This window comes from Furipterus horrens, unplaced genomic scaffold (genome assembly GCF_987537825.1).
Source record: "Furipterus horrens unplaced genomic scaffold, mFurHor1.1.pri manual_scaffold_6, whole genome shotgun sequence".
Classification (NCBI taxonomy): domain Eukaryota; kingdom Metazoa; phylum Chordata; class Mammalia; order Chiroptera; family Furipteridae; genus Furipterus; species Furipterus horrens.
Genome location: NW_028327176.1, coordinates 96,017,050 through 96,041,626, shown reverse-complemented (window position 1 = coordinate 96,041,626; position 24,577 = coordinate 96,017,050). Strand labels below are relative to the sequence as shown.

The window sequence follows — 24,577 nt, the reverse complement described above, 5'->3', positions numbered from 1 at the left end:
TCCTCTGGGTACACTGTTGAGTGTACAAAGCTGAGTGCAATGGTACTTTCAGATGCAGTTCTAAGAAAACTGAGTGAAAAGGCTACTTGCATTGGCTGAAAAAACAATCCAAGAGCCTCTCATTATTCATTTGTCCTTTAGACTGAATTTACTTCTCCATTAAGTCTGCCATCACTCTCTGTTGGATATGCAAGCTCTCAGCACACATATATCAAACCAGAGTGGCTGTGTGGTATGTAATAGTGATAGCCCATTAGTTACAATCTAATAGTTATCATCTTAGTAAAAACAATGTTTAAAAAGAATAAAAAGCCTGGGCACACAGGCTGTCCCAGGAATGTACTAAGTGAGCCAGTAGGTAAACAGCAATTCATCTATTCCAAGAAACGTGAGTAGGGATGGGGGTGTGGGAACCTCAAAACACAATTCTCATTTTTTTTTGCTAGTGTTTGTTTCTAGATGCATAAACCTTTCTATTTAGAAATGAGAATATATCATCTGAAAAATTAGGATACTCTAAGTTTCAAAAAGCCCTTTAAAATGAGTTTTTTCTCTCAAAGCCAGAAGTCCTGCCAAAAAAAATCCGCCCTTCCACAGCCCTGAAAACTACCCAGTATTCGAAGAATCAGCTTCCTCCCCTTCCTCCTAGGGGTTCCTCGCGCACAGGCGCCTCCTGTCCTCTCACAGCTGACGCAGATGAGGGAATGCTGCTTTCCAAATCCACTGCTTTGTTCTTAGAGGTAGCGTCCTGTCAGGAGAGGGGACACTGACCCAGTCCATGTTGAGAATCACTGAGAGGGGCTAGGAAATGCGACTTTGTTTCCTCCCGCTGGTGAATCAGCTTCAGGCCTGAGTGCCCTGTGATCGGTAACGTAATACCGCTCAGACTACTGGGAACGGTCCAACTCAGTCAGATGCTCACAGCGGGGCTGTGTGCAGCCTCGAAAGAGAAGCTCCTCTCAAGAAGTTATATTTGAGGGATACAGCAAATGGTGCAAGAAAATATGCTGACGGAAGATGATTTTCATCAGCCCCTGGAGCCAGAAACAATAAAAATAAAACTGGGAAGAAGAGCTTAACTAAAGAAGTTATTTCCAAATCCAGTAGAACTTATTTCCTATTCTCTTTCTTGAAAAGCTGCTAAGTTACAAAAATCCAAGATTATGTTTTTGGTAGCGCAGTGATTATAAATGTTGCCAGTCAACACCAACCAGCGTCTGATTTGCTTCCTGAGCGTGGCCAATTTCCTCCGTGATACTGTGCTGGTGCCAGAGCTTCTGAATCTTCTTAAATCGCTCTTTGCACAAATGTAAAGGATTTCCCCGTCTAGAAAGAAGACAGATGTCACTCTGGATGCATTTTGTTTATTCATCTAGTACATCCCAGCCTTTCCTGGTTTAGAAAAATTTACAAGTTATTGGTTTTAGATCTTCTGCAAAATTTCTGTCTGGCAGGCGACTGTAGCTATTACGACTTTAGCTTTGAAGGTTTGCTAGGAGGAGCTGAAAAGAAGAGGAAAATGCACACGAGCTATTCTTCCTCAGGCTGGGGTGAGGGAATGGGGTGGGGCATTGACCAGGAGGGTCTGAGTTGAGAGGCTGAAACTATCCATTCATTGTCCAGTTTGCTGATTAAATGTAAAAAAGAAGGGAGGGGGCAGGGAGAGGATGGAAGGAAAACTACAGGGGTACATATGTTCCTCAGAGTGCTGTCCTTCAGCCACAAAGTCTAAGAAAAGCAGGCAAATGTGAGTAACATCTGGGTCTAACTTAACTAGAGCACAGATTTTGTTGAGTTCAGGCCTGGGGCCTCTACTCCCAATTCACAGCACACAGTCCTCTCACTCTGTAACCAAGGCTCCTCCTAAGGGCCTACACTCCTTAGAGAACAGGAAGAACCATCACCAGGTGGCATGCACCTCTATAACCTTGCAGCCAAGCACCTAGGGCAGCCCACTTACTTCTGCCTCAGTTTCCAGGCCTTGAACTTCTGCTCCTCAAGGCTGGATGGTTATACCTAAGTTAAGACTTTTACCTTCTTTGGGCAGAAAGAGATGGTTTAATAAGTTCTGCAATAGTACTTGAAGGACCTGCTATTAGTATTTGTTTCATACAATAATAAAAGTTACCACAGAAAAGACAGTCTATGATACTGTTGTATTGCTCTATATGTCCTAATCTTTCTCCCACAGATTCTTACATAATAAGCTCATTTCTTATCAATGAAGATTTGCTCTCTTAGACCACTTGAAGAGCACTGGGTCTCTCCATACAAAGACACACAGGTTCCAATGGGCTGTCCCTGCAGTGCTCTGATGCTATGGATGCCACAGGGCAATTCAAACAGTTCTGGTTCTCTGGAGTGAGAAATGGAAAAAAGTTGCACTGTGTCCTGTTCTTTCCCCTTATCTATCCTGATGGCCCCCATGATATCCTAAAGGCTGGGAAAGGGAATGCCAAACCAGGCAGCCAGGGTGCCCTCCTTGGAAGGATCCACAGATACCAGCCACCTCTGCCAGAACAGGAGCCCCATAGCTGCCTGAAGGCTCTGGAGGTCCAGTCAGCCAACCCAGCCCCCCAGGATGGGGGCCCTTACCTGAGCCCCTGGTCAGTCTCTCCATAGTCATCAAGGTATGGAGGAGAATAAAAACAGCCTTTGGTTTTGCCGGCTAAAAATAGCACCTGACATTCCCGTACTCTGTAGAGAGACCATGTACACATTATACATTACAACCAAGGTTTAAAGTCAGTTTCAAATGGACTGAAGTCTAATAAAAATAAATAAATAATGGCATTTACAGCAGAGACACAACAGCATCGACACATCTTAAGTTTAAAAAATGTACTAAAATTGTTGTATTGTAAATCGATACAAGGAGAAAAGGAACATTGTGAATTAGGAATTGACAACTCACATAACAGTAGCATTTAAAAAATCGCTAAGTGTGATAAACTTAACTTCTAAACATAAAATAGTTAGTGGTATTTTAACCACTATTATGAGGCAATTATTCATTAAAAATGGTACACACACATTGTGAATTAGGTTGACTTGAAACACAAAACAACTCTATACACGACCAAAAGAATTTGAAATATGCCAGACAGGGGGAAATGCTCCTTTCACACTTTTCCGATGGGCTCCTTAAAAATGTGTCTCCTGACCCTTGAGAGGTTTGTCAGGCACTGGGGGATACTAAGATGACTAAGATATGCAGATAATCTATGTTCCAGAGGAGCTCAAATTCATGTCACTTCTCTCCTTCAAACCCTGAAATGGCTTCCATCTCACTCAGATGACACTAGGACATGCTAGGTGCCACGATTCCACTCCACCAACACCAGCCTCCTGCTGTTTCTTAAACAAGGCAGGCACATTCCCTAGCAATTCTGTACTTGCTGCTCCCTTTTCTGGAATGCTCTCACTATTTCTTTAGGTCTTTCTTCAAAAGTAACTTTTCCAGGGAATGTTTCCTGGTTTCCTACTTAATTTCAACCCCCTAGATGCCATTTCATAGTCCCCTGTTTGAACACAGCACTTTCTAAATTCTTATCAGTCTTGTTGATTTTCCTTCTTATCTCACTCAGTAGAAAATGAGCTCCGGGAAAGCAGATTTTGGTCTGCTTTGCTGGCTGCTGTCCTCTCAATGCCCAGGACACAGTAGTCCCCAGTAAGCACGTATATACTACTGAATATATACAACTACATATGCTGGCCTGTGATATGTATGAATTCAAAACCATGAAGATACAACAAATGGATTAATTGTGACTAGATTTGGGTAGAAAATCTAGTCAGACAACTGGGGAGTTTCACACCAGAATGAGGCTTGAGGAAAGTAAAACAGAATTGTCACAGGGGCAGAAATGACATAAGGCAAGAACCAACAACGAGTTAGCACGAGCCAAACCTGAGATGTGAGACAAAGCTCCTCATGTTCTTAAAACAAATAGAACACATGGAAACAGCAGTCTCAGAATTCTTTGCAGTGTAGCGGCGTTTTGTGCCCCCCTCTGACAGGCACACACCTCGGCAGATACAAAGCTGACAAGCTCCCTCCAGGGCTTTACTTACCTCAGGAAGACGCCCACTCCAGAACCACAGGAGTAGGTGTGAGCTGTGCAAGCTCCTACATCCTCCCCTTCCACTTCAGTCTGACAGCAGTAGCTCTGGGAGCACAGCAAAGTTCCACACACAAGGCACAGAGTTGGGGCTCTGCTCTTATCACCGCCTGATTTGGGGCACCTCCATGGAACAAAAAAAAAAAGTGTTAAGTCATTGCTTTACAAAAGAGGGGCTGAAGAGCTGATGGTAAAACCATTCTGGCCCTGGCTGGTGTGGCTCAGTGGGTTGAGCACTGGCCTGCAAACCAGAAAGTCGCTGGTTTGATTCCTGGTCAGGACACATGCCTGGGTTGCAGGCCAGGTCCCCAGGGAGGGGCATGCAAGAGGCAACTTATCGATGTTTCTCTCCCTCTTCCTCCTTCCCTTCCCCTCTATCTAAAGAAAACAACAACAACAAAAACCTTAAAAAAAAACAACCACCATCACCCACTGTGGAAGAAAACTTTTTGTTCCACTTCTGGTCAAGATGGTGGTTTGCCTCTTTGCACACCACATCAACCTTACAACTAAAATATAGAACAACTATCACTCAGAACCATCAGAAATCAAATTGAATGGAAGTCTGACAACTGGAATTAAAGAAACCACATCCATCCAGACTGGCAGGAGGGGCACAGACACAGAACAGGCTGGTCCCTCACCCACGAGTGGTGGATAAAAATTCAGAAGAGATATCCCAGGAGCAAGGAGTCCCAGCCCCACACCAGTACCCTCCAGCCCAGAGTTCCAGTGCCAGGATAAGTCCCCACAATTTCTGGCTGCAAAAACCAGCAGGGATTAAGTTGGTGGAAGCAAGTGCTGGACCCCAAACCGTTTCTCTTAAAGAACCCACACACAGAATCACCTACTTAGACTCACTTCCTCTGAGTTTCAGCACTGCCAAGGCACCAGTGGCACATGGGAGAAACTGAAGTGTCTGGCATCAAGGCAAGCAGAGGCCATTGTCCCTTTCATAAACCTTCCCTACACAGAGTAGGCCAGCTAATGCCACATCTGAGACTCCATCAACCTGGATTCTGTTTGACCCACCTTGTAGATCCCTAGAGACTCCACCCCACCCAACTTACTGGCCTACCCAGGCTGCTTTTCCATATGAATGGCTGGTCTTGGCTCCTGCTGCACAACTCCCTAAGTTCTATCATATAAGCCACAGTTGGCCTCAGTGAGCCCCAGGCTCGGCACTAGTAGCAGCCAGCCTAGATTCACAGCTTGACTTTGCTTGGCAATCTCCAGGCCATCAGCCATCTCACATAGTTTTATAGCTCAGGAAGGGTGCCCTGGGCAAAACAGAGATGGGGGCTGAACTTGGCCTCCACCACTTGGGAAACCCCAGGACCAGTGCATCCAGTGGACAACTACAGACCACATCAGAGCACCACCCTCCTGCCCCTGCACAGTGATCCTCCACAGAGGGTGGAGGTTGGTGGTCAGTGGTCATGGCCAATCCTTGCAGCTGACTGGCCTAGGTAAATTTCTCCCACTGATCTGTCAATAGCAACCAAGGCTGAACTATAAGAGAAGGGTGTACTCAGCCCACACAAAGGGTGTACTGTGAATACCCAGTTTGGGTGAAATGGGAGGCTGTCCCACTGGACCCTACGGGACACCTTCTACAAAAGACCACACTGCCACGACATGGAGTCAAAGCAACTCTACCTAACACATAGAAACTAACACAGGGAGGCTGCCAAAATGAGGAGACAAAGAAACATGGCCCAAATGAAAGAACACATCAAAACTCCAGAAAAATAACTAAACAAAACAGAGATAGCAATCTACCAGATGCAGATTTCAAAACACTGGTCATCAGGATGCTCAAGGAACTTAGTGAGGACCTCAACAGCATAAAAAATATCCAGTCAGAAATGAAGCATACACTAATTGAAATAAAGAATAATTTTCAGGGAAACAGCAGTAGAGTGGATGGAGCCAAGAATTAAATAAATGTTATGGAACAAAGGGAAGCAAAAAACAACCAATCAGAACAAGAAGAAAAGGGAATCCAAAAAAAAAAAATGAGGATAGTAAAAGCAGTCTCCGGGACAACTTCAAGAGGTCCAACATTTGCATCATAGGGGTGTGAGAAGAAGAGAAAGAGCAAGAAATTGGAAATCTGTTTGAAAAAATAATGAAAGAAAACTTCCTTAATTTGGTGAAGGAAACAGACATGCAAGTCCAGGAAGCACAGAGTCCCAAACAAGATGAATGCAAAGAGGCCCACTCCAAGACACATCATAATTAAAATGCCAAAGGTTAAAGATAAAGAATCTGAAAAGCAGCAAGAGAAAAGCAGTTAGTTACCTACAGGGGAGCTCCCATAAGACTGTCAGATGATTTCTCAAAAGAAACTCTGTAGGCTAGAATGGATTGGCCAGAAATATTCAAAATCATAAAAAGCAGGGACCTATAGCCAAGATTGCTCTACCCAGCAAAACTAATGTTGAGAATCAAAGGGTAAAGAGCTTCTCAGACTAGAAAAAACTAAAGGAGTTCCTTATCACCAAACCATTATTATATGAAATGTTAAAGAGACTTACTTAAGAAGACGATCAAAACTATGAATAAAATGGCAAAAATACATACCAACAATTGAATCTGGAAAACAAACTAAGCAAACAAGAACAGAGATAGAATCATAAATATAAAAAAGGTTTTGGTGGTTGCCAAATGGGAGGGGTGTGTGGGGAACTGGGTGAAGAGGTGAGGGGATTAAGAAGTACAAATAGGTAGTGACAGAATAGCTATGGGATGTGAAGTACAGTATAGGAAATGGGGCAGCCAAAGAACTTATATGCATGACTCATGGACACGAACAATGGTGGGGGTAATTGACTGAGGGGCTGGGGGTTGCTGGGTAGAGCGGAGGCAAATAGGAAAAAATCAGGACAACTTTAATAGGCTAATCAATAAAATATAATTTAAAAAAATTGCAACATCAGGTAAAGCTGAAGATGCCTATACCCTATGGCCCAGGAAAATTATTTCTAGATTAGGGAACACCTCACACATATACATAAACACCATGTACTAGAAACAACAATCAGAGGGGAAAAAAAACAACTCATCAACAGGAGGGAAAAAAATTAAATTCCTCTACAATATGTCAAATGTAAATAACTCTTACATACAATGCTGAGTGAAAAACATGTAGGACAGGTACAGTACAATGCCCTTTTAAGGCTTAAAACATGCAAAATAAAAAATAATAATGCTGCTTAGGAATAAAACCATTTGTAGTTAACGTGTAAATGCACAGGAATGCTTATGCTCCATTAGAACAGTGGCTCTCTGAGGGGAAGGGGAAGATATACCAGAGAAGAGACACAGACAGCTTCAACTGTCTAGGTAAAATTTAATTTTTTAAAAATAGTTACCCGAAGATATGCATGTATGTTTATTTATTTATGAGAATATATTATTTAATTTACTTAGCGAAAGGGGAAGGGAGGGAGAAAGAGAAGGAAAGGAATATTGATCAGTTGCTCTTTGCACACACCCCAACGAGGGCCAGGCCTGCAACCTAGGCACGTGCCCTGACTGGGACCTGAACTGGCAACATTTTGTTTTCAGTACAACCTCCCATCAATTGAGCCATGCCAGTCAGGGCTGTTTATTTTTTTTTATAGAGAAGAAGGCTGAGAGAGAGAGAAACATCGATCAGTTGCCTCCTGCATGTGCCCTGACCTGGAACCAAACCCACAACCTGTTAGTGCACAGGATGGTGTTCCAGCCGACTGAGCCACCCAGCCAGGGTGGTGACATTTAATGTTTTTACACTACTGATTATTCTTTATGCTTTTGCTAAGTTAAATATTTAAAATGTATTAAAAATTACTAAAGGCTCTTATTACTTTATACAGGGTGGGGCAAAAGTAGGTTTACAATCAGTACATAAAAGTTTATTCTTGTATTATTATTTATTTATTATTGTATTATTTTCCATACGAACAACTGTAAACCTATTTTTGTGAACTGTTACTTATTTCAATTTTATTAAAATTTTATTTTTAGAGGGGGGAAGGGAGGGAGAAAGAGAGGAAGAGAAACATCAATGTGCAAGAGAAACAACAAATGATTGCCGCTTGCACGTCCCCACTGGGGACCTGGCCTGCAATCCAGGCCTGTGCCCTCACTGGGAACCGAACCAGCGACCTTTCAGTTTGCAGGCCAGTACTCAATCCACTGAACCACGTCAGCCAGGGCTGAACTATTATTTACATAACCTTTAATGAACCAAACTTCCTCCCCCAACCCCCACTTTCCCATATCTTATCTGAAACGTGGTGGAATAATGCTTTTACAACTTAGTATAAAGACTACTGGCGCTACAACTTCCCTATCCAAACAAAACAGAACAATGAACAAAATCCCTTAAACTCTGTGTGGAGAAGCGAGTGTTTCCAGTGGTAGGAAATGCTCAATGTTCTAATATGAAAACTTACAAGAAATTAGATGCTTGATTAATGAGGCTGCTGTAATCCTCTGGAAGGCCTATTAATTTGTTAGATTCTCTTGGATAGCTTAAAAAAACACACACATAAAACCAGTTAATGTAAGGTCATATCACAACAATGACAGGATAATTCAAATTAGTCAAAACAAACAAAAACAGTGACTGAGTGCTACCACAGAGGTATAAGAAGCCACAGTAAAGAATTTAAAAATTCACACTTCAATAACACAAGGAGTTTGGGTTCACATTTTTACCTGAAAAGCTCAGAATAAATGATCAGTAGACAGTACTTAGAATCTGCCCCATTTAATTGAAAATGTGGTAGCTCTGGGAAGCAGGGGAGAGACAAGAAAGGATATTCATCCCTAGGCTTCTATTGAAACAACCCAGCAATGGAGAGCCCAACCACAGAACCAGGAGAGAAAAGACATAAAAGATGTGCTTATTAAAGGTGATCTTAAGACACAAATGAGATGGAGGAGAGAACTAGAGAATAAATAAGTTAGAGATACCAGGCCATGTTGATTCTGTGATAAGTTAATTCAGATAAAACTTAGATCGAAATTCAGGTGGTATCTGAGTTCTACGCTCAGGGTTCACACCTGCCCTGCCTGGGCGACCAGATTTGGCCCTTCCCTACGTTACCTATGGCAGAGATAGGGGCAACCAGGAGGGAACTATGTGGACTGTAGTTCTTATACCAGAATCACTTGGGGAAATTTTGTTGAGGGGGGATAGACATGCTAAGAGCCCAACTTTAGAGACATTAGAATTGGTAGTAAGGACCTGAGAATTTTTTTTAAAGTTTCCAAAGTTGTTCTGATAGGGTTGAACCATATGAAATTGGTGGTACTCAACCATGTTTGACTTATAACAACTGCAATTTCATATAGTTCACCCTAATAAAATTGGGGTGTCATCATCTCTGAATTTGGAACACACTGGTATAGTGTCAAAGACATATAATCTCCTTTAGCCCTCTGAGTTTTATGGATAATGTATTCAGCAGACCAAGGAGATATTAATCAATGAAATACATCTGTTATCACCTAGTGGAGCATACTGTAGAATCAGAATGGAGCTAATGTCAAAGGCATGAGAAAACAAAACAACTGGCCATCATTTGATAATTACTGAAGCTGAGTGACAGGTATGTGGAATCATATTTTGCTATTCTTTAAACTTCTGGATCATTTAAAAATATTTCATAATAAAAGAAAAAAATAAAGCTAAGAAAAACCTGAAACAACACCCACATTTTTCAAGCTCAAACGTTTCAAAATATAATAATTTTGTTATTTGCTGCCTCTGCCAAGAATAATGTACTATATTTAGGTTCCTAATTCTGATTCTTTTACAAACTCTTACCACCATTAGACTAAGGAGAAAAAAATATGAAGGCACGATGGCCTACCTCCTGAAACTACTGAAGGCCTGGGAGGTCCGTGTTGAAGGAATACAGCACTTATACTCTACTCCCTCCCTGGCCTCTCGCCCCCACCACGTATTTGATAATCTTTAACTTACCTGATAGCATCTCTTTTACCTTCTAGATATCTTTTAACTTCAATGTTCTGACACCAACTTTAATGTAATTGGGGGGAAAAAGAACATTTTTTACTTTTAAAGGATTGGAATTAGAATTTTTTCCTCTCTAAATCTAGTAAGAGGAAAAACACCCAAAAACTTCTTTGCTTAATGTATTTATCCAATCAAATGAAGCTTAGAGAAATACCATATTTTACCTGCAACTTTTAAAATCCCCCAAATAACTTTCTAAACTAAGAATGCTAAACATATTAAAATTTGTAGTTACACGCACTATTACCTCACTAATTTGGACACTCTGGAAAAGCCAGTCTGAATTAATGAAAAGCTCTAATTATCTGGAGTTAGAACACATATTTTTAAAAGTTTTTTTTTAATTGTAGTAAAATATACAGAACATAAAATTTACCATTTTTTAAAAAGTGTATAGTTTTGTGGCATTAAGTACACCGACATTGTTGGGCAATGGCCACACCATCCATTTGTAGAACTTCTTCAACTTTATAAACTGCTCTTGTTCAACACTAACCCACTCCTCTCTCCACCTGTCCTTGGCAATCACCATTCCATTTTCTGCTTCCATAAATGTGACTACTCTAGGTTCCTCATATAAATAAAAACATACAATATTTGTTCTTTTGTGACTGGCTTGTTTTACTTAGCATGTCTTCAAAGTTCATCCATGTTATGTCAGAATTTTCTTCCTTTTTAAGATGGAATAATATATTTAACTGTATGGATATAGCACATTTTATTTACCCATTCATCTGCTGATAATTGGGTTGTTTCCACCTTCTGGCTATTGTGAATAGTGCCACTATGAACATGGGTGTACAAGAATATAGCTGACTCCCTACTTTCAATTCTTTTGCGATATATACCTAGAAGTGGAATTTCTGGATCATATGGTAAGTCTCTGTTGAACTTTTTGAGGAACCACTATACTGTTCTCCAGAGCAAACCTGCTTATGTTATTCACTTTGCTTGGCAAAAATCTTACCACAAAGGTAAATCCTTAACTAAGAAGGCCTAATCATTATAGTTTAAATTTCACAGATTGAATGCTCCCAGGCTCACTACTTGAGAATTTTGTAATATATGGGATACACTAAAGTTTGTTTCCATATAACATCATTCAATATAATGAAGAAAAAGTGTATAATCATTACCTTTCAATCAGTAATTTCGTTATCTCACTATTTTCTTGAAAAAGGGAAATGAGGTTGGTTGGCAGGGAAAGATAGTTACATAAATGTTCAAAATGCCTTGTTCCAGAAACTGCAAACGGAGAAGAAAAGAGTAATGCATATAACAATCAAGAGCAGAAACGATATCAGAGTAAGCAATAGTAGAGCTTAAAAAAAACAAGAGGAAAGAGTTCAGATATGCTAGGTATGTATGTAACTTGTAGGAAATGAACAAGATGGCACAGTGGATGGGATCCACAGACAATGACACAATTCAGAGTGGAGTCAGGGGACTCCTACATCAAACTGGTTACTATTTCTTGGTGTCTGTTTCACCATTTACAAAATGATATACCTGTATGATCCACTTCATGGTGTTAGTTATGAACAGTAAAGGACAAAAACAATATATGAATGTTCTGGAAAAGTATAAAGCAGTACAGAAATATAAGATAATTTCATCATGGGAGATGGATTTAAACACTTATCTATCATCCTTGCAAATGATTAGGAAGTCTAAATAATTCTATATGGTGCCTGGGCAACTTAACTGAACGAAGATGCCAGTCAACAACTTTTATAGAACAGCATTACATGCAGGCACCCCATGCTCTTTGCCAGGCATTGAAATACAGAGATACAGCAAACTTTAAAGTCTACACAACTTTTATGAAATGAATCAAAATAGAACATAGGAAACAATATGAAGTAGCAAATGAATTGCTACTTCAAAATTAGACTTATGTGCAATTGTGGATATTCTGAACTTTAATGCTACACATTTCAAGTTACAAAAAGTTGAGCCCTGACTGGTATGGCTCAGTTAGTTGGGTGTTGTACTGCAGAGCGAAAGGTCGCTGGTTTGACTCCCGGTCAGGGCATATGCCTGAGATGCAGGTATGGTTCCCAGTCAGGCACTTTCGAGAGGGAACTGATCAGTGTTTCTCTCTGACATAGATGTTTCTAATAAAATGTGTTATTTAAAGAAAAACTTTTTTTCAGATTTTCAGTTTTTACTTCTTAAAAGCCGAAGAACCCAGTTTATGAATAATATATAATGGAACATTTTAATACGTGAAAGAGCAAAATTAGAACATTTTGAACATGTAAACATACAAAAAGTATAAAACTATGCATTTTATTCTACAACTGTGTACATCACCATAGCAATTAGCTATATTCTAGACTTTCAATCTGTTTTCATTTTTGTAAGTCACTTTAATTCTAAGCCGCTAGAGCAAAAGACTACATATGTTTCCTACATTTTGAAAGAAATTAGAAGTTACCTTGAATTTCAGGTGGGGCAGGAACTCCATTTAAGTAATGAAAAAACAAAGCAGAACACTTCAGGAAAGGCATGATTCCAGCTCTGACACTCCTCCAAAGATGCCAGCCAGAGGTTATTTCTTTCAAGGCACTAAAAAGAGACACGATAATACAAAATTTTCATAGGTAAAGATTATTCTAGTTACAGCACAATACGAAAAGAAAAAACTGTTACTTAGAATTGATGGTATATAGGCTCAAAAGGAGTGGGTAGCTCGGACTATTGGAGGATGTCAGGTATAAATGGTAATATAGCTTCCAATGTTGTTACTGAAATTTATAAGTGACAAAAAGAAAATTTGGAAAATAAAAAACTATCTATTATTCTAGAATCTTTATCAGCAAGTATTATGCTAGCAAACTATTTTCATACTAATTTGTTTTACTTAGTTATCTAACTGTAACATATGAAATTTAAAATTAACATTTTTTCAGAATATCATAAGCCACAATTTTTATTGAAATTATAAGTCTGAAACGCATCAATCATAACCAATACCAAATTATTCCTCTGCAAGCAAGCACTTAGATTGCATTAAATTCTTTGCTAATATAATTATCAGAGTGTACATGTTTTTGTCTATAGGTTTTTCTATATGTTGGATTGTTTTGTTAGGTGGATTCTCAGAAATGGGGCAACTTAGTAAAAAATAAACAATATAGTTCTTGACATTTACTGTGAGAACGCTAAACAAAACTGTTGTGCCAAATAAAAATAACTTCAGCAACATGTGAAGTTCTAATAATTTCATTGCATTCCTGCCAATCCTAGGTTTTGCCTTAAAAACAAACTATGCCAATTTAATTTGCATTTTTTAATTCCTAGTGAGAGAATATGTTTAAGAATAGCACTTTCCAAAGTAAATTCCATGTCTCCATGTGCCAGATCTTGAGCAAAAAAGAAGGGTCCCATGGCCAAGTAAATGTGGGAAGCTCTGCATACTACACCTCTCTGAGATATGCAGTACCTGAGATTTTCATTTATGTTAGTATCATATAAAGAAGCTCAGGAGTCCTGCAGATATACTCCCATCTTCTTTTTAAAACATGTCAACAGACAGCACTTTCCCTTATTCAACAAATAAATGCTTTTTTCATGCTATCACCTATTAATTTGGGGGGAGCTGCCTATCGTGTAAAGATTATGATCCCACCTTCCTGTACAGTGGCGAAGTGTTTTATACAAAGCAAGGACTGCTAATTCTTCTTCACCAGCAGGAGTTTCTTGATCCATGCCATTCGCTTCTGTAAGAGAAGGAAATATTAGTACTCTGTATTTGTCTGTTAAGTGGATTGGTGACCATATCATTTAAGCACTCAAATATACTTGTACACTCACATATAGTATGAAAATACTCCTAACAAAACACACATAACTTTAATTCCTCAAGTGTGAGCACAATATCAATATTCATCATAAGACACCCACAGATTTTGGGAGAAGCCAGTGTGCTGATTCAGGATATCGGGTAGTATGCTGTGAGCTAAATTAGCTAAATATACAGTCTGTGGCACTCATATATTACTAAACTTAGAAATAATAACTCACATTGTTAAGAGATTTTAATAGGAGAAAGAAATCTGTTTCAAAACCTGCCAAATGAGGATAAATAGTAAAAACAAGTAGCCTAATTAATATTTATATATTATTCTCATTCAGGCATCTTTTTAACACAAAGATTTTTATAAACCTAAAAAAACAAACAAAAACAAACTAAGGAAACAACCAGAACAGGAACAGAATCATAGGTACAGGAATCATTTGGAGGGTTATCAGCTGGGAGGGGGAAGCGGGAAAAAGGGAAAATGGTACAGGGATTAAGAAGCATAATTGGCAGGTACAAAATAGACAGGAGGATGTTAAGAAAAGTATAGGAAAGGGTGAAGCCAAAGAACTTACATGCAAGACCCATGGATGAACTAAGGTAGGTGGGGGTGGAATTGCTAGAGGGAAGGGGATTACTGGGTAGATGGGAGCAAAGGGAAAAAGAAATTGGGACAATTGTAACAGCATAATCAATAAAATACACATAAAAAATAATTTAAAAAAGATTTTATTTATTTTTAGAGAGAGGGGAAGGGAGGGAGAAAGAGAAGGAGAGAAAAGTCCATCAGTTACCTCTTGCACACGTGCCCTGCCCGGGAATTGAACAGGCGACCTTTCAGTTTGCAGGCTGGCGCTCCATCCACTGAGCCACACCAGCCAGGGCAAATACTTTTTTTTTAAAAATTAAGAAAACGTAAATGCTTTCTTCAAGAAGCTGACAAAAGGAGTTACCTGTACATGAGGTAAGCAGGATCTGTATGATGTGTGCCATGGTAACCAGATGGAAAATGTGGAGGTCTCCAATGCCAAGGCTGACGCCTGAAAAATCCTGACAGTGCAGTGCAGGGAAAGCAAGCACCGAGCCCACCTAGACACCAAATGCAGAGTCAGACGGCCGCTCCTTCCACACCAAACGCACCTGCACTTACCTGATATGACCCCCTTTGAAGCTCAGTCCCTTCCCTTAAGAAATCTGTTCTTAAATGGTACACACATTAGAAATTCCACTACGATGGGCTAAATAAAACCACTTAAGAGCTAAGAATCTTGATGGCACTATCATTTCATTTATCCAGGATTCCCCTATATATATGAAGGGAGACCAAAAAAACTCCTGAAATTTATTTATAAAAAATTGTGTATTTATTCTTAAATGTTTAAACTTCAGTCATCTTCAAAGTACTCTCCGTTTGATGCAATACACCTATCGAGACAGTTCCACTGCTCAAAACAGTTTTTGAACGTATCACTTTTGATGCTTTTTAGTGCTTCTGCTGTTTTTTGTTTCACCTCTTCCACATCGGCAAAATGTTTCCCTTTGAGGACTTTTTACACCCAGGGAAACAAAAAATTCACTCAGGTAGACTGCAGATGAATAGGGAGGGTGGGAATGGGGGTCATGACGTTTTTGGTCAAAAACTGCTGAACACTCAGTGTGGTGTGGGCAAGTGTGCTCATAAATCACCCATTATGAAATGAGCAAACACATTAAAAAAGTCTTAAAAAAAAACTCACTGAGCCGAACGTAGCCTCTCACAACAATGCCAGTGGGTACACGGATATAAGTGAGTTCCTAGAACACTCACCTAGCGGGGGAAACCTGTACTACAAGGGGCCTGCCCTTGTAGCTTAGTGTTAACACATTGGGTGCGGGACATGGAAAATTACATTTTTCGCAAACTGTGCGTAGAGTGTCTTTATCTTTCGTAATAACGATGAAGAATGTATTCTAAGGTAAGAAAATCAAAGTTTCATAAAGAAAGTTCAAAGTAGTTTTCAAATTAGAGTGACTTTATGTAATGACAAAATTCACATGCATATTTCAAAAAATCTCCTGCTCTCACCATAATGCATTGGTACAAAATGCCTGCATACAATAATAGCTGAAATCTCTAGAATAAGCTGTAGAAAAAGCATGGATTTTGGACTCACAAAGATCTAGATGTGAACCCTACCTTCTCTTATGAGGTTTTTAGATAAATTAACACCTCTGAGCCTCAGTTGGTAAATTAGAGATAAAATATATGTGTTTTTAATACTTCAATAGTAAGGATATAAAGACTAAACAAGAATGTATGTGAAAGCAGTCAGGTATACAATAAATGTTAGCTCTCCTGTTAGCCTCCTGCTGCCTGTATGATGGTGGTTTTCATAGGAACAATGGGAATAATCACAATGCCTAATAGTTACTAGAGCCACAGTGCTCTAAGCTCTTTCCATTGATCATCCCATTAGGTTCTGAACACAATTAGCTTAAAGGTACAGAATCTGATGTCCAAAAAGATTAAAGGGACAGCACTTGGGGTTATTGCATGTGACACTGCACTCAATGTCATGAGTAAGGGGACCCATCTGAGGTAGGGCTGAGGTTCAGTCAGTGGTGTGTCCTGGCACCAGACTGCACAGAAGGCATAACTTTCCCTAAATCACACAAAGAGGATGTCTACTTCTAAGTAGTTTGACCAGACAGGGCTGTACCTGTCCGGAAGCACTGTATGGGTCAGCAGCAGCCCTTACTAGTATTTTCAGTTCTTTGTAGGTAAAAAGCACAGAGGTTAAAATTACTGACCTTAGCTCCAAAGCAAAATAAGAGAGGATTAGACACCAAGGTCAAGTCTCTCAACTAGATTCCTTTTTTCTTTTTTTAAATTTAACTTCATTTTAGAAAGAGGAAGGGGGACAGATAGAGACAGAAACACTGATTTGCTGTTCCACTCATTCATGCATTCATTGGCTGATTCTTGTACATGCTCCAACTGGGGATGGAACCTGTAACCTTGGTGTATCAGGGCGATGCTCCAACCAACTAAGCTACCTGACCTGAGCTTCAGCTACATTCTTCAACATTTTCTTTTTGAGGTTTTCAGAAAGAATTACACTCAGAAGTGGTAAGAGTAATAGATGATACTCTCTGTCTGCCTCTACACTGTTCACCAAATCTTAAGATAAAGTTCTACAGTACAATAAAGAAAATGTAAAACAAAATTATAAGATACTCACCAATAAATGAAACATGTCAATATCTAATATACATGGAAGGTCTCTATAACTGTCATCAGGCACCAATGCTAAATATTTAAAGAAAAAATATATTAGCACATTTCATATGCCAATATAAATATTACTTACAATGTATATAACCTAGTTTATACTTATCTTTATGCAAGATGGGTATGAATTTGTAAGCCAGAACTTGTGCATAGAACAAACAGTATTACCAATATATTTCTCTTATAATGGAGAGAAGTTGCATGATTAAAGACAAAATTACAGATGACAAATTGCCATAATATATATGGCACATGCATTAATACTCACACGCAAAAAGTTTACAGAAGTGTCCTTGCACCACTGAAAGTAACGCTGCTGTCCAATGTGCTGCAGCGAATCTAGTTAGTGACCTAAGACAGTCATCCTGGAATAAAGAGATTGACACAATTAACAAGGAAGCCAGTGTAAGAAGCTCTTTTTTTGAGAAATGCTAGTTCAAAGCACAGCCACCTGCAGCAAAGCTAGATGCACAATGGAATTTCTCTAGATGGTATGCAACTGAATCTATGACATTTTCCCCCCCGGGGGAGAGCATGAACACAGTCCGCTACCACCACAAATTATGTAGTCAAGTTTCCCACATTTGGGGAAATCGCAGGGGTCAGCACATCCAGAGGGCACTGGATAAGCCTTGCCCTGGGAGGACCATCTTCATGATCATGGTATTTCCCTTGCCAGGTAAGTATGGATCTATGATACCTTTAATAACAGATCCCTAATGTGGAATAGAGGGAATGGAAAATACTAATTTTGTGTTGAATAAACCAAAGCGACCTCCTTGCCACCATGTTGCTGATTCTTTATAGAAAAGGACACGTGTTTCCAGACAGACAGCGAACAACAGACTCCCAAAAATGTAATGCAGTATATTTCTTTATATTTATTCTATAAAGGGATACTCTAACGTGTAAAACCAATTATAATCAAGTATAAACATGCGCATGAAAAAAGACAGCTGAGTAATAAGTTGATGAGTTTTTTCTTCCTGCTTCAGCTCTATTTTCCACATTTTTCTGTAGTGTTGCTTGGTTCAATCTATTGAGGACATACTGCATGATAGTCTTGGTTCTGAAGATCTTAAAATGGAAACTTATCCACCCCTTCCAAGGAGCTCACAGCCCTGGGGGTGGGAAGGGGAAGAAAAGGGAGGTAGAGGCAGCTGAGGGAGGCAGTAGCCAGATGAGGGACATCTTACTCACAAAACATGGCTCAGAGTTTTGCAAAGGAAGGCAAAGCTTGAAGAGCATCTTAAAAGAAGAGGTATCTACTCAGGGTACTTTAGCAGTAACAAAGGCCTGGAAACTAGCATTCGGGGATTAGCAATGATCCATTATTTTGAATATTAATCTTTTATCAGATGTTATCATTTGTATCTTCTCCAATTCAGTGGGCTGTTTTTGTTGTTGGTGGTGGTGGTAGTTTCCTTCTTTGTGCAAAAACTTTTTAGTCTGATGTACTTCCAATTTCTTTTGTTGTCCTTGCCCCAAGGAGACATATTCAAAAAGATTGCTAAGAGTCCTGTCAAAGGGTTTACTGCCTGTTTTTTTCTAGTTTTATGGTTTTAGGTCAGACATATATTTTATCATGCTTCACTTCGTTGTACTTTGCATATACACACACACACATATACATATTTTTAACAAATTAAAGGTTTGTGGTAGCCTTGCAGCAAGCAAGTTTATTGGCCCCATTTTTTCCCTACCAGCATTTGCTCACTCTGTGTCTCTGTGTCACATTTTGGTAATTCTTGCGATATTTCACACTTTTTTCATTATTGTATTTGCTAGGGTGATCTGTGATCAGTGATCTTTGATGTTGCTACTGTAATTGTTTTGGGGTATTATAAACCATGTCCATATAACAGAGCAAACTTGATTGATAAATGTTGTGTATGTTCTGACTGCTCTGATGGCCAGACATTCTCTCATCTGTCTTCTTCTCCTTGGGCCTCCATATACCTTGGGACACAATAATATTGAAAATAGGCCAATTAATAACCCTATAATGCATTAAGTGCTCAAATAAGAGTCAATTGATGTGGCAAATTTCACTGTCGTCTTATTTTAAGAAATTGCCGTAGCTACCCCAACCTTCAGTAAACACCACCCATCAGTCAGCAGCGCTGACAATACTGAGTTAAGAGTCTCTACAAGCAAAAATATTGACTTGCTGAACGCTAAGATGATGGTTACCTTTTTTTTAAACCAATAAGTATCTTTTAATTAAAGTATGTAAATGCTTTTTTTTTTAGACAATGCTAAAGCACACTTAATAGATTATAATATAGTGTAAACATAGCTTTCATGTGCACTGGGCAACAAAAACTCATGTGAGTTGCTTTATTGAAATATTTGCTTTATTGTGATGGTCTGGAATAGAACCTGCAATATTGAGGTAGGCTGGTAGCAGTTTTTGTTACTTGGTTAGGCTCTTACATCAGTGGTTCTCAATCCTGGCTCCTGGGAAGCTTTCAAAAAATATTAATGCCTGGGGACCATCTCCAGAGACTCTGGTTTAACTGACCTGTGGAAGAGACTAGGTATTTTTTCTTTTTTTTTTTTTTTTGAGAATTTTTATGAGTTTATTTGAGCCAAACTGATGACATATACTTGGGAGCAAGACAGCAATTGCTCCCCAAGATGAGGCATTTTTAAAAGTTCCCCAGGTGATTCAACATGAATCAAATACATGATTTTACTCTTAAGGGCAATTTTGTGACCATAAGCTTGAACAGCAGGTAGATATGACTCGACCTGATGTGAGTTACACAGAAAAAATTAGCAAGCTTTGACTATATATTCCCCTTCATCAATTTTTTAAGGCATTAAATGTACTGTTTTGACATTAATTTATACTTAACTTAAATGCTGCTTATGAAAGGTAGTTAACTGTATTAAAGGTGCACTCTGTTTTATAATTCCAATTATAGCATTAAAAATTTCAAGAACAACTTCTGGCCAAGATGGAGGCCTAGACAGACACGCTGCGTCTCCCTCCACAACTAAGAAGAAATACATCTACCTCAAAACTAGAGACAACCAGAAGTTCCAGAAAACTGAGCTGCATGGAAGTCCAACAAACAAATATATAAAGAAGAAATATTCATCCAGACAGGTAGGAGGGGTGGAGGACTTGGTGTGGCGGCGGCGGCAGCAGCAGCAGCAGCAGCAGCAGCAGCAGCAGCGGCAGCAGCAGCGGTGACAGCGACAGGCCAGTGAAAAGTGCAGTCACATGTTTTTAAAAGTCGGGAGGGACACCAGCACCACACCAGACCGCACAGCTCACGGTCCCAGGACTGAGGAAAATAAAGCCTCATTGCTTCTGATCATGAAACCAGTGCGGGTAGGGACGGAGGAAGAAACCGCTGGTCTCTCAGCAGAGTCCACTTGTTTAAAGGGCCTAGAACATCCACAAACTCACTCGCTCTGGGAACAACAGCCAGGGCAACAGCAAGAGAGGTGCCAGTCCCATACGGAAGTGGGAGAAGTGCCTGGAAAGGGGCAAGTGCTGAGCAAGCAGCATTGTTCTCTCTCAGACCCCTCCCCCACATACAGTGCCACAACATAGTGAAATGGGTCTCCTGTACTGACAAATACCTAAGGCTCTGTCCCTTAAAATGTAACAGGAACGACAGCTCTACCTAAGACACAGAGATAAACAAACACAGGAGTCTGTCAAGATGAGGAGACAGAGAGGTATAGCCCAAAAGAGGGAAGGGATCGAGGTTCTAGTGGGAGAACTAAGCAACGAGGAGATAGCCAACTTAACAAATGCAGAGTTCAAAACACTGGTGATAAAGATGCTCACAGACTTGACAGATATGCTTGAGTACAGCAAATCAGAAGGGAAGAAGTGAAGGCTATTTTAAGTGAACTGAAGGCAAATCCATATGAAGCCAATGGTGAAGGGAAGGAAACCGGGGTTCAAATCAATGATTTGGAACAAAAGGAAGAAATAAACAATCAGTACAGAATGAAGAAATAAGAATTGAAAAAAAATGAGGAAAGGCTTAGGAATGTCTGGGATAACTTTGAACATCCGAATCATAAGGGTACCAGAAGAAGAGGAAGAGCAAAAAATTGGAAACTTATGTGAAAAAATAATGAAGAAAAATTTCCATAATTTGCTTAAGGAATAGACATACAAGTCCAGGAAGCCCAGAGAGTCCCAAACAAGCTAGATCCAAAGAGAACCACACCAAGACACATCATAACTAAAATGCCAAAGATTAAAGATAAAGAGAGAACCTTAAAAGCAGAAAGAGAAGAGTTACAAAGGGTTTCATATAAGACCATCAGCTGATTTCTCAAAAGAAACTTTGCAGGCAAGAAGGGTCTGGCAAGACGTATTCAGTGTTTTAAAAAGCAAGAACCTACAACCAAGATTACTCTATCCAGCAAAGCTATCATTAGAATGGAAGGGGCAGATAAAAGTGCTTCCCAGACAAGGTAAAACTATTATTAACAAAATGTTTAAGGGACTTTAAGAAAAAAAGAGGATCAAAATTATGAACATTAAAATGACAACAAACTCACAACTATCAACAACAGAACCTAAGAACAAAAAATAAAAACAAACTAAGCAAACAACCAGAACAGGAACAGAATCATAGGTATGGGGATCATTTGGGGGGGGGGGGGCGTTATCAGATGGGAGCGGGAAGGAGAAGAAATGGGGAAATGATGCAGGGATCAAGGAGCATAATTGGTTGGTACAAAATAGACAGGGGGAAGGTAAGAATAATATAGGAAAGGGTGAAGCCAAAAAACTTCCATGCACAACCCATGACCATGAACTAAGGTGGGTGGGATTGCTGGAGGGAAGGGGGTATGGGAGCAAAGGGAAAAAAAAATTGGGACTACTTTAACAACATAATCAATAAAATACACTTTAAAAAAAAGGAAATTGGGACAACTGCAACAGCATAATCAATAAAATATACTTTAAAAAAATAATATTTCAAGAACAAGGACTGTTGTTTGTAGGCAACTGCTCCTTGTGGTTTAGGGAACTGTAACCCCACTGAGCATGACCTGCTGCCGGCATTCCTGCTGTGCTTGTCTTTAAGCCTCAACATAAGGCTGTGCGTGGAACATAACCAAAATCCACTCAGAGGGTTTCCATGGGAATTAGATTTAAAGAATGCTTATTATGCTTTAGAACTTGCTCTGCTTTCCTTATCTTTAATGTAACATAAACAATCTCTAGCAAGAAATGTATGAAACCTTGCACGTAATGCCAGTGTGGCGTCAAGATGTTTGATAGACCCCGACACAGACTGGTCACTGTGCTCTCTGTACTGGTATGTGTAAATTGTAATCCTAACGCCTCCAAGCTATTGATGACTCATTAATTTTGACCTTGTATCTCACATGTGTATCCTCCTCAATAAAAGGCAAGAGGAAAGGAGGTCTAATTGCTGTTTTCCCCTAGTGAGGCAGTCACCTTCCTTCCCCCAGACATAATGAAATGTCCTGGGTAAATCTGTTCTGCCATGGTCATGAAAACTCTGCTGGACAGAGTAGTTTCCAACCGAGCCTAGAGTGTTAGAGGCACCTCCACCTCCGTTGTTAGTTTTTTCTTCATCTTTTCATGTGTTTAACTAAGAGCTCTAGATGAGAAGTCCCAGAATCTAATTTTTTAAAAAAGAGAAATTAAACCACAAACAGTACTTCTTCAATATAATTACAGAAAATATAGTGTACTATATAATGAGCAAAGCTATGCTTAAATAACCAATTCAAGTTTTTAAGATTAAAAAAAAAACAAAAGAAAAGCAGAACCACTGAATTTCCATTCTACCATTCTGTGAATTGACTAAACTGATAACTTACCAGTCTGCAAGGCAAAGGACCAAATAATGGTTTATCTTCATCACTTAAAATTCTTTCTGCAGATTAAAAACGATTAAGGTTATAAATTTTATTTTATGTATATTTTATTATAATTTCAAAAAACAGTAAATAAAATTATTTTTTGCCAAATGCACAATATTGTCAGGTTTTGAAATCCTCAGGTCATTACACAAGAATTAACTTTGGAAAATAAGTAAAAATGAAAACACCTTCCCTCAACTGACAAGAAGCTAAAACCATGACCAAAATGAGTTCTCCGTTGCTGTGGTTAATTAGCAAACTGTCAATCTAATGTTTTGTCAGTATGTTACATTTCCTACATCAAAGTCTTTACACTATTTCTTTATATTGTTGCCCACTTTAAACACATCATTTAAATGCAGGCTTCTCCCCATCACACGTGTCAATGTATGCTTGTGTTTTAAAGAGAGACATAACTTTATATCTCTTACCTATGCTTTGGATGGTATATGCACAACTACTCCAACACATTATGGGCACCCGGGGATCCTCTTCGTTGGGATGAACCTTCAGTCCTACCTTGTAAATAGCAGTTCCAAATGTTGTTAGCATTTCTTTTATGCTGTCAGAATATGGATTCCTGAAGTGAACATGTATAGGATCAGCTCAGAACAATGTGCTCACATCAATCAAATGTTTCAGATTCATAACATCTATTTGTTTCTATGTTGGAACTGAACCACTTAAACTATCTAAAGACACTTATATGCAAATTAGGAAAAAGCTGAATAGGAGATCCAGCCAAAGACAGGAACAGAGCCAGGGGAAGTCTCAGGATGACACCTGTGTCCAGTTTTTATTGGTGCAGGAGGACAGAGGCTGTGGGAGGAGGGGTACGAGCACTTAGAAAAGCTATGGCTAGGCATCTGAGAGACCCACTGCAGCATCAGGGGATAACATACATAGAAAATCAAGTACATGGAAAAACGAACAAACAAACAAGGTCATCATAACCACAGAAAAGACAAAATTGTAAAAGAAAAATTTAATTACAACATATAACTTCTATCAGTAGAAACTTATAAATAAATGTAAAAACTGCCAGCTGACTTAACCAAAATTTGTGAAAGATCTCTACTGGGAGACTGGTAAGGAGCAGTGGATAGGGTAGTAAGAGCTAAATACTAAATTGCTAGCCAGTGAACAGAAACTACTGTTATGAAATGACAAGTGTTTTAACTAGAAACATGGAAGTAAATAGCAGGAAAAACAAAAAGACAGGAATGGGGATAAGGAGGGGGAATGTGGGAGGCACAGGTCCAATGTTTTTTCTATTTAAGCCTTTCAGTGCTATTTTTATTGAGTTACTGAGCACACACCAGGAATAACTTCCAGGTGGCTTACATGTATTATGTCACTTTATCCTCATAATACTTCACAGATGAGGAATCTGAGGCACGGAAAGGTCATGCAAGTTACATATCTGTACAGCTACTAAGCAGTGCTACTGGGAACCAAACCAAACA

The 24,577-nt window shown here is 39.4% G+C and overlaps 1 protein-coding gene and 1 non-coding gene across 6 annotated transcripts in view; both read right to left on the bottom strand.

Moving 5' to 3' along the window:
- Positions 1 to 519: 519 nt before the first annotated feature.
- Positions 520 to 24,577, bottom strand: part of UBR2 (ubiquitin protein ligase E3 component n-recognin 2) — a 132,300-nt gene continuing 108,242 nt past the window's right edge. For 4 of the 5 annotated variants that reach the window (XM_090282419.1, XM_090282418.1, XM_090282420.1 and 1 more), the window contains 13 exons: positions 23,543 to 23,691; positions 23,070 to 23,125; positions 17,503 to 17,599; positions 17,185 to 17,252; positions 14,917 to 15,052; positions 13,793 to 13,883; positions 12,599 to 12,729; positions 11,295 to 11,403; positions 10,105 to 10,161; positions 8,567 to 8,644; positions 4,075 to 4,245; positions 2,596 to 2,697; positions 520 to 1,326 (listed from right to left, as the gene is read on the bottom strand). In XM_090282419.1, coding sequence (XP_090138545.1) covers positions 1,185 to 1,326; positions 2,596 to 2,697; positions 4,075 to 4,245; positions 8,567 to 8,644; positions 10,105 to 10,161; positions 11,295 to 11,403; positions 12,599 to 12,729; positions 13,793 to 13,883; positions 14,917 to 15,052; positions 17,185 to 17,252; positions 17,503 to 17,599; positions 23,070 to 23,125; positions 23,543 to 23,691 — 1,387 coding nt within the window. In that variant the 3' untranslated portion in view covers positions 520 to 1,184. The other variant, XM_090282423.1, reaches the window with a different exon arrangement.
- Positions 17,758 to 17,921, bottom strand: LOC150007015 (U1 spliceosomal RNA). The gene has a single exon (XR_016512172.1). It is a non-coding gene; the product is annotated as a U1 spliceosomal RNA (small nuclear RNA).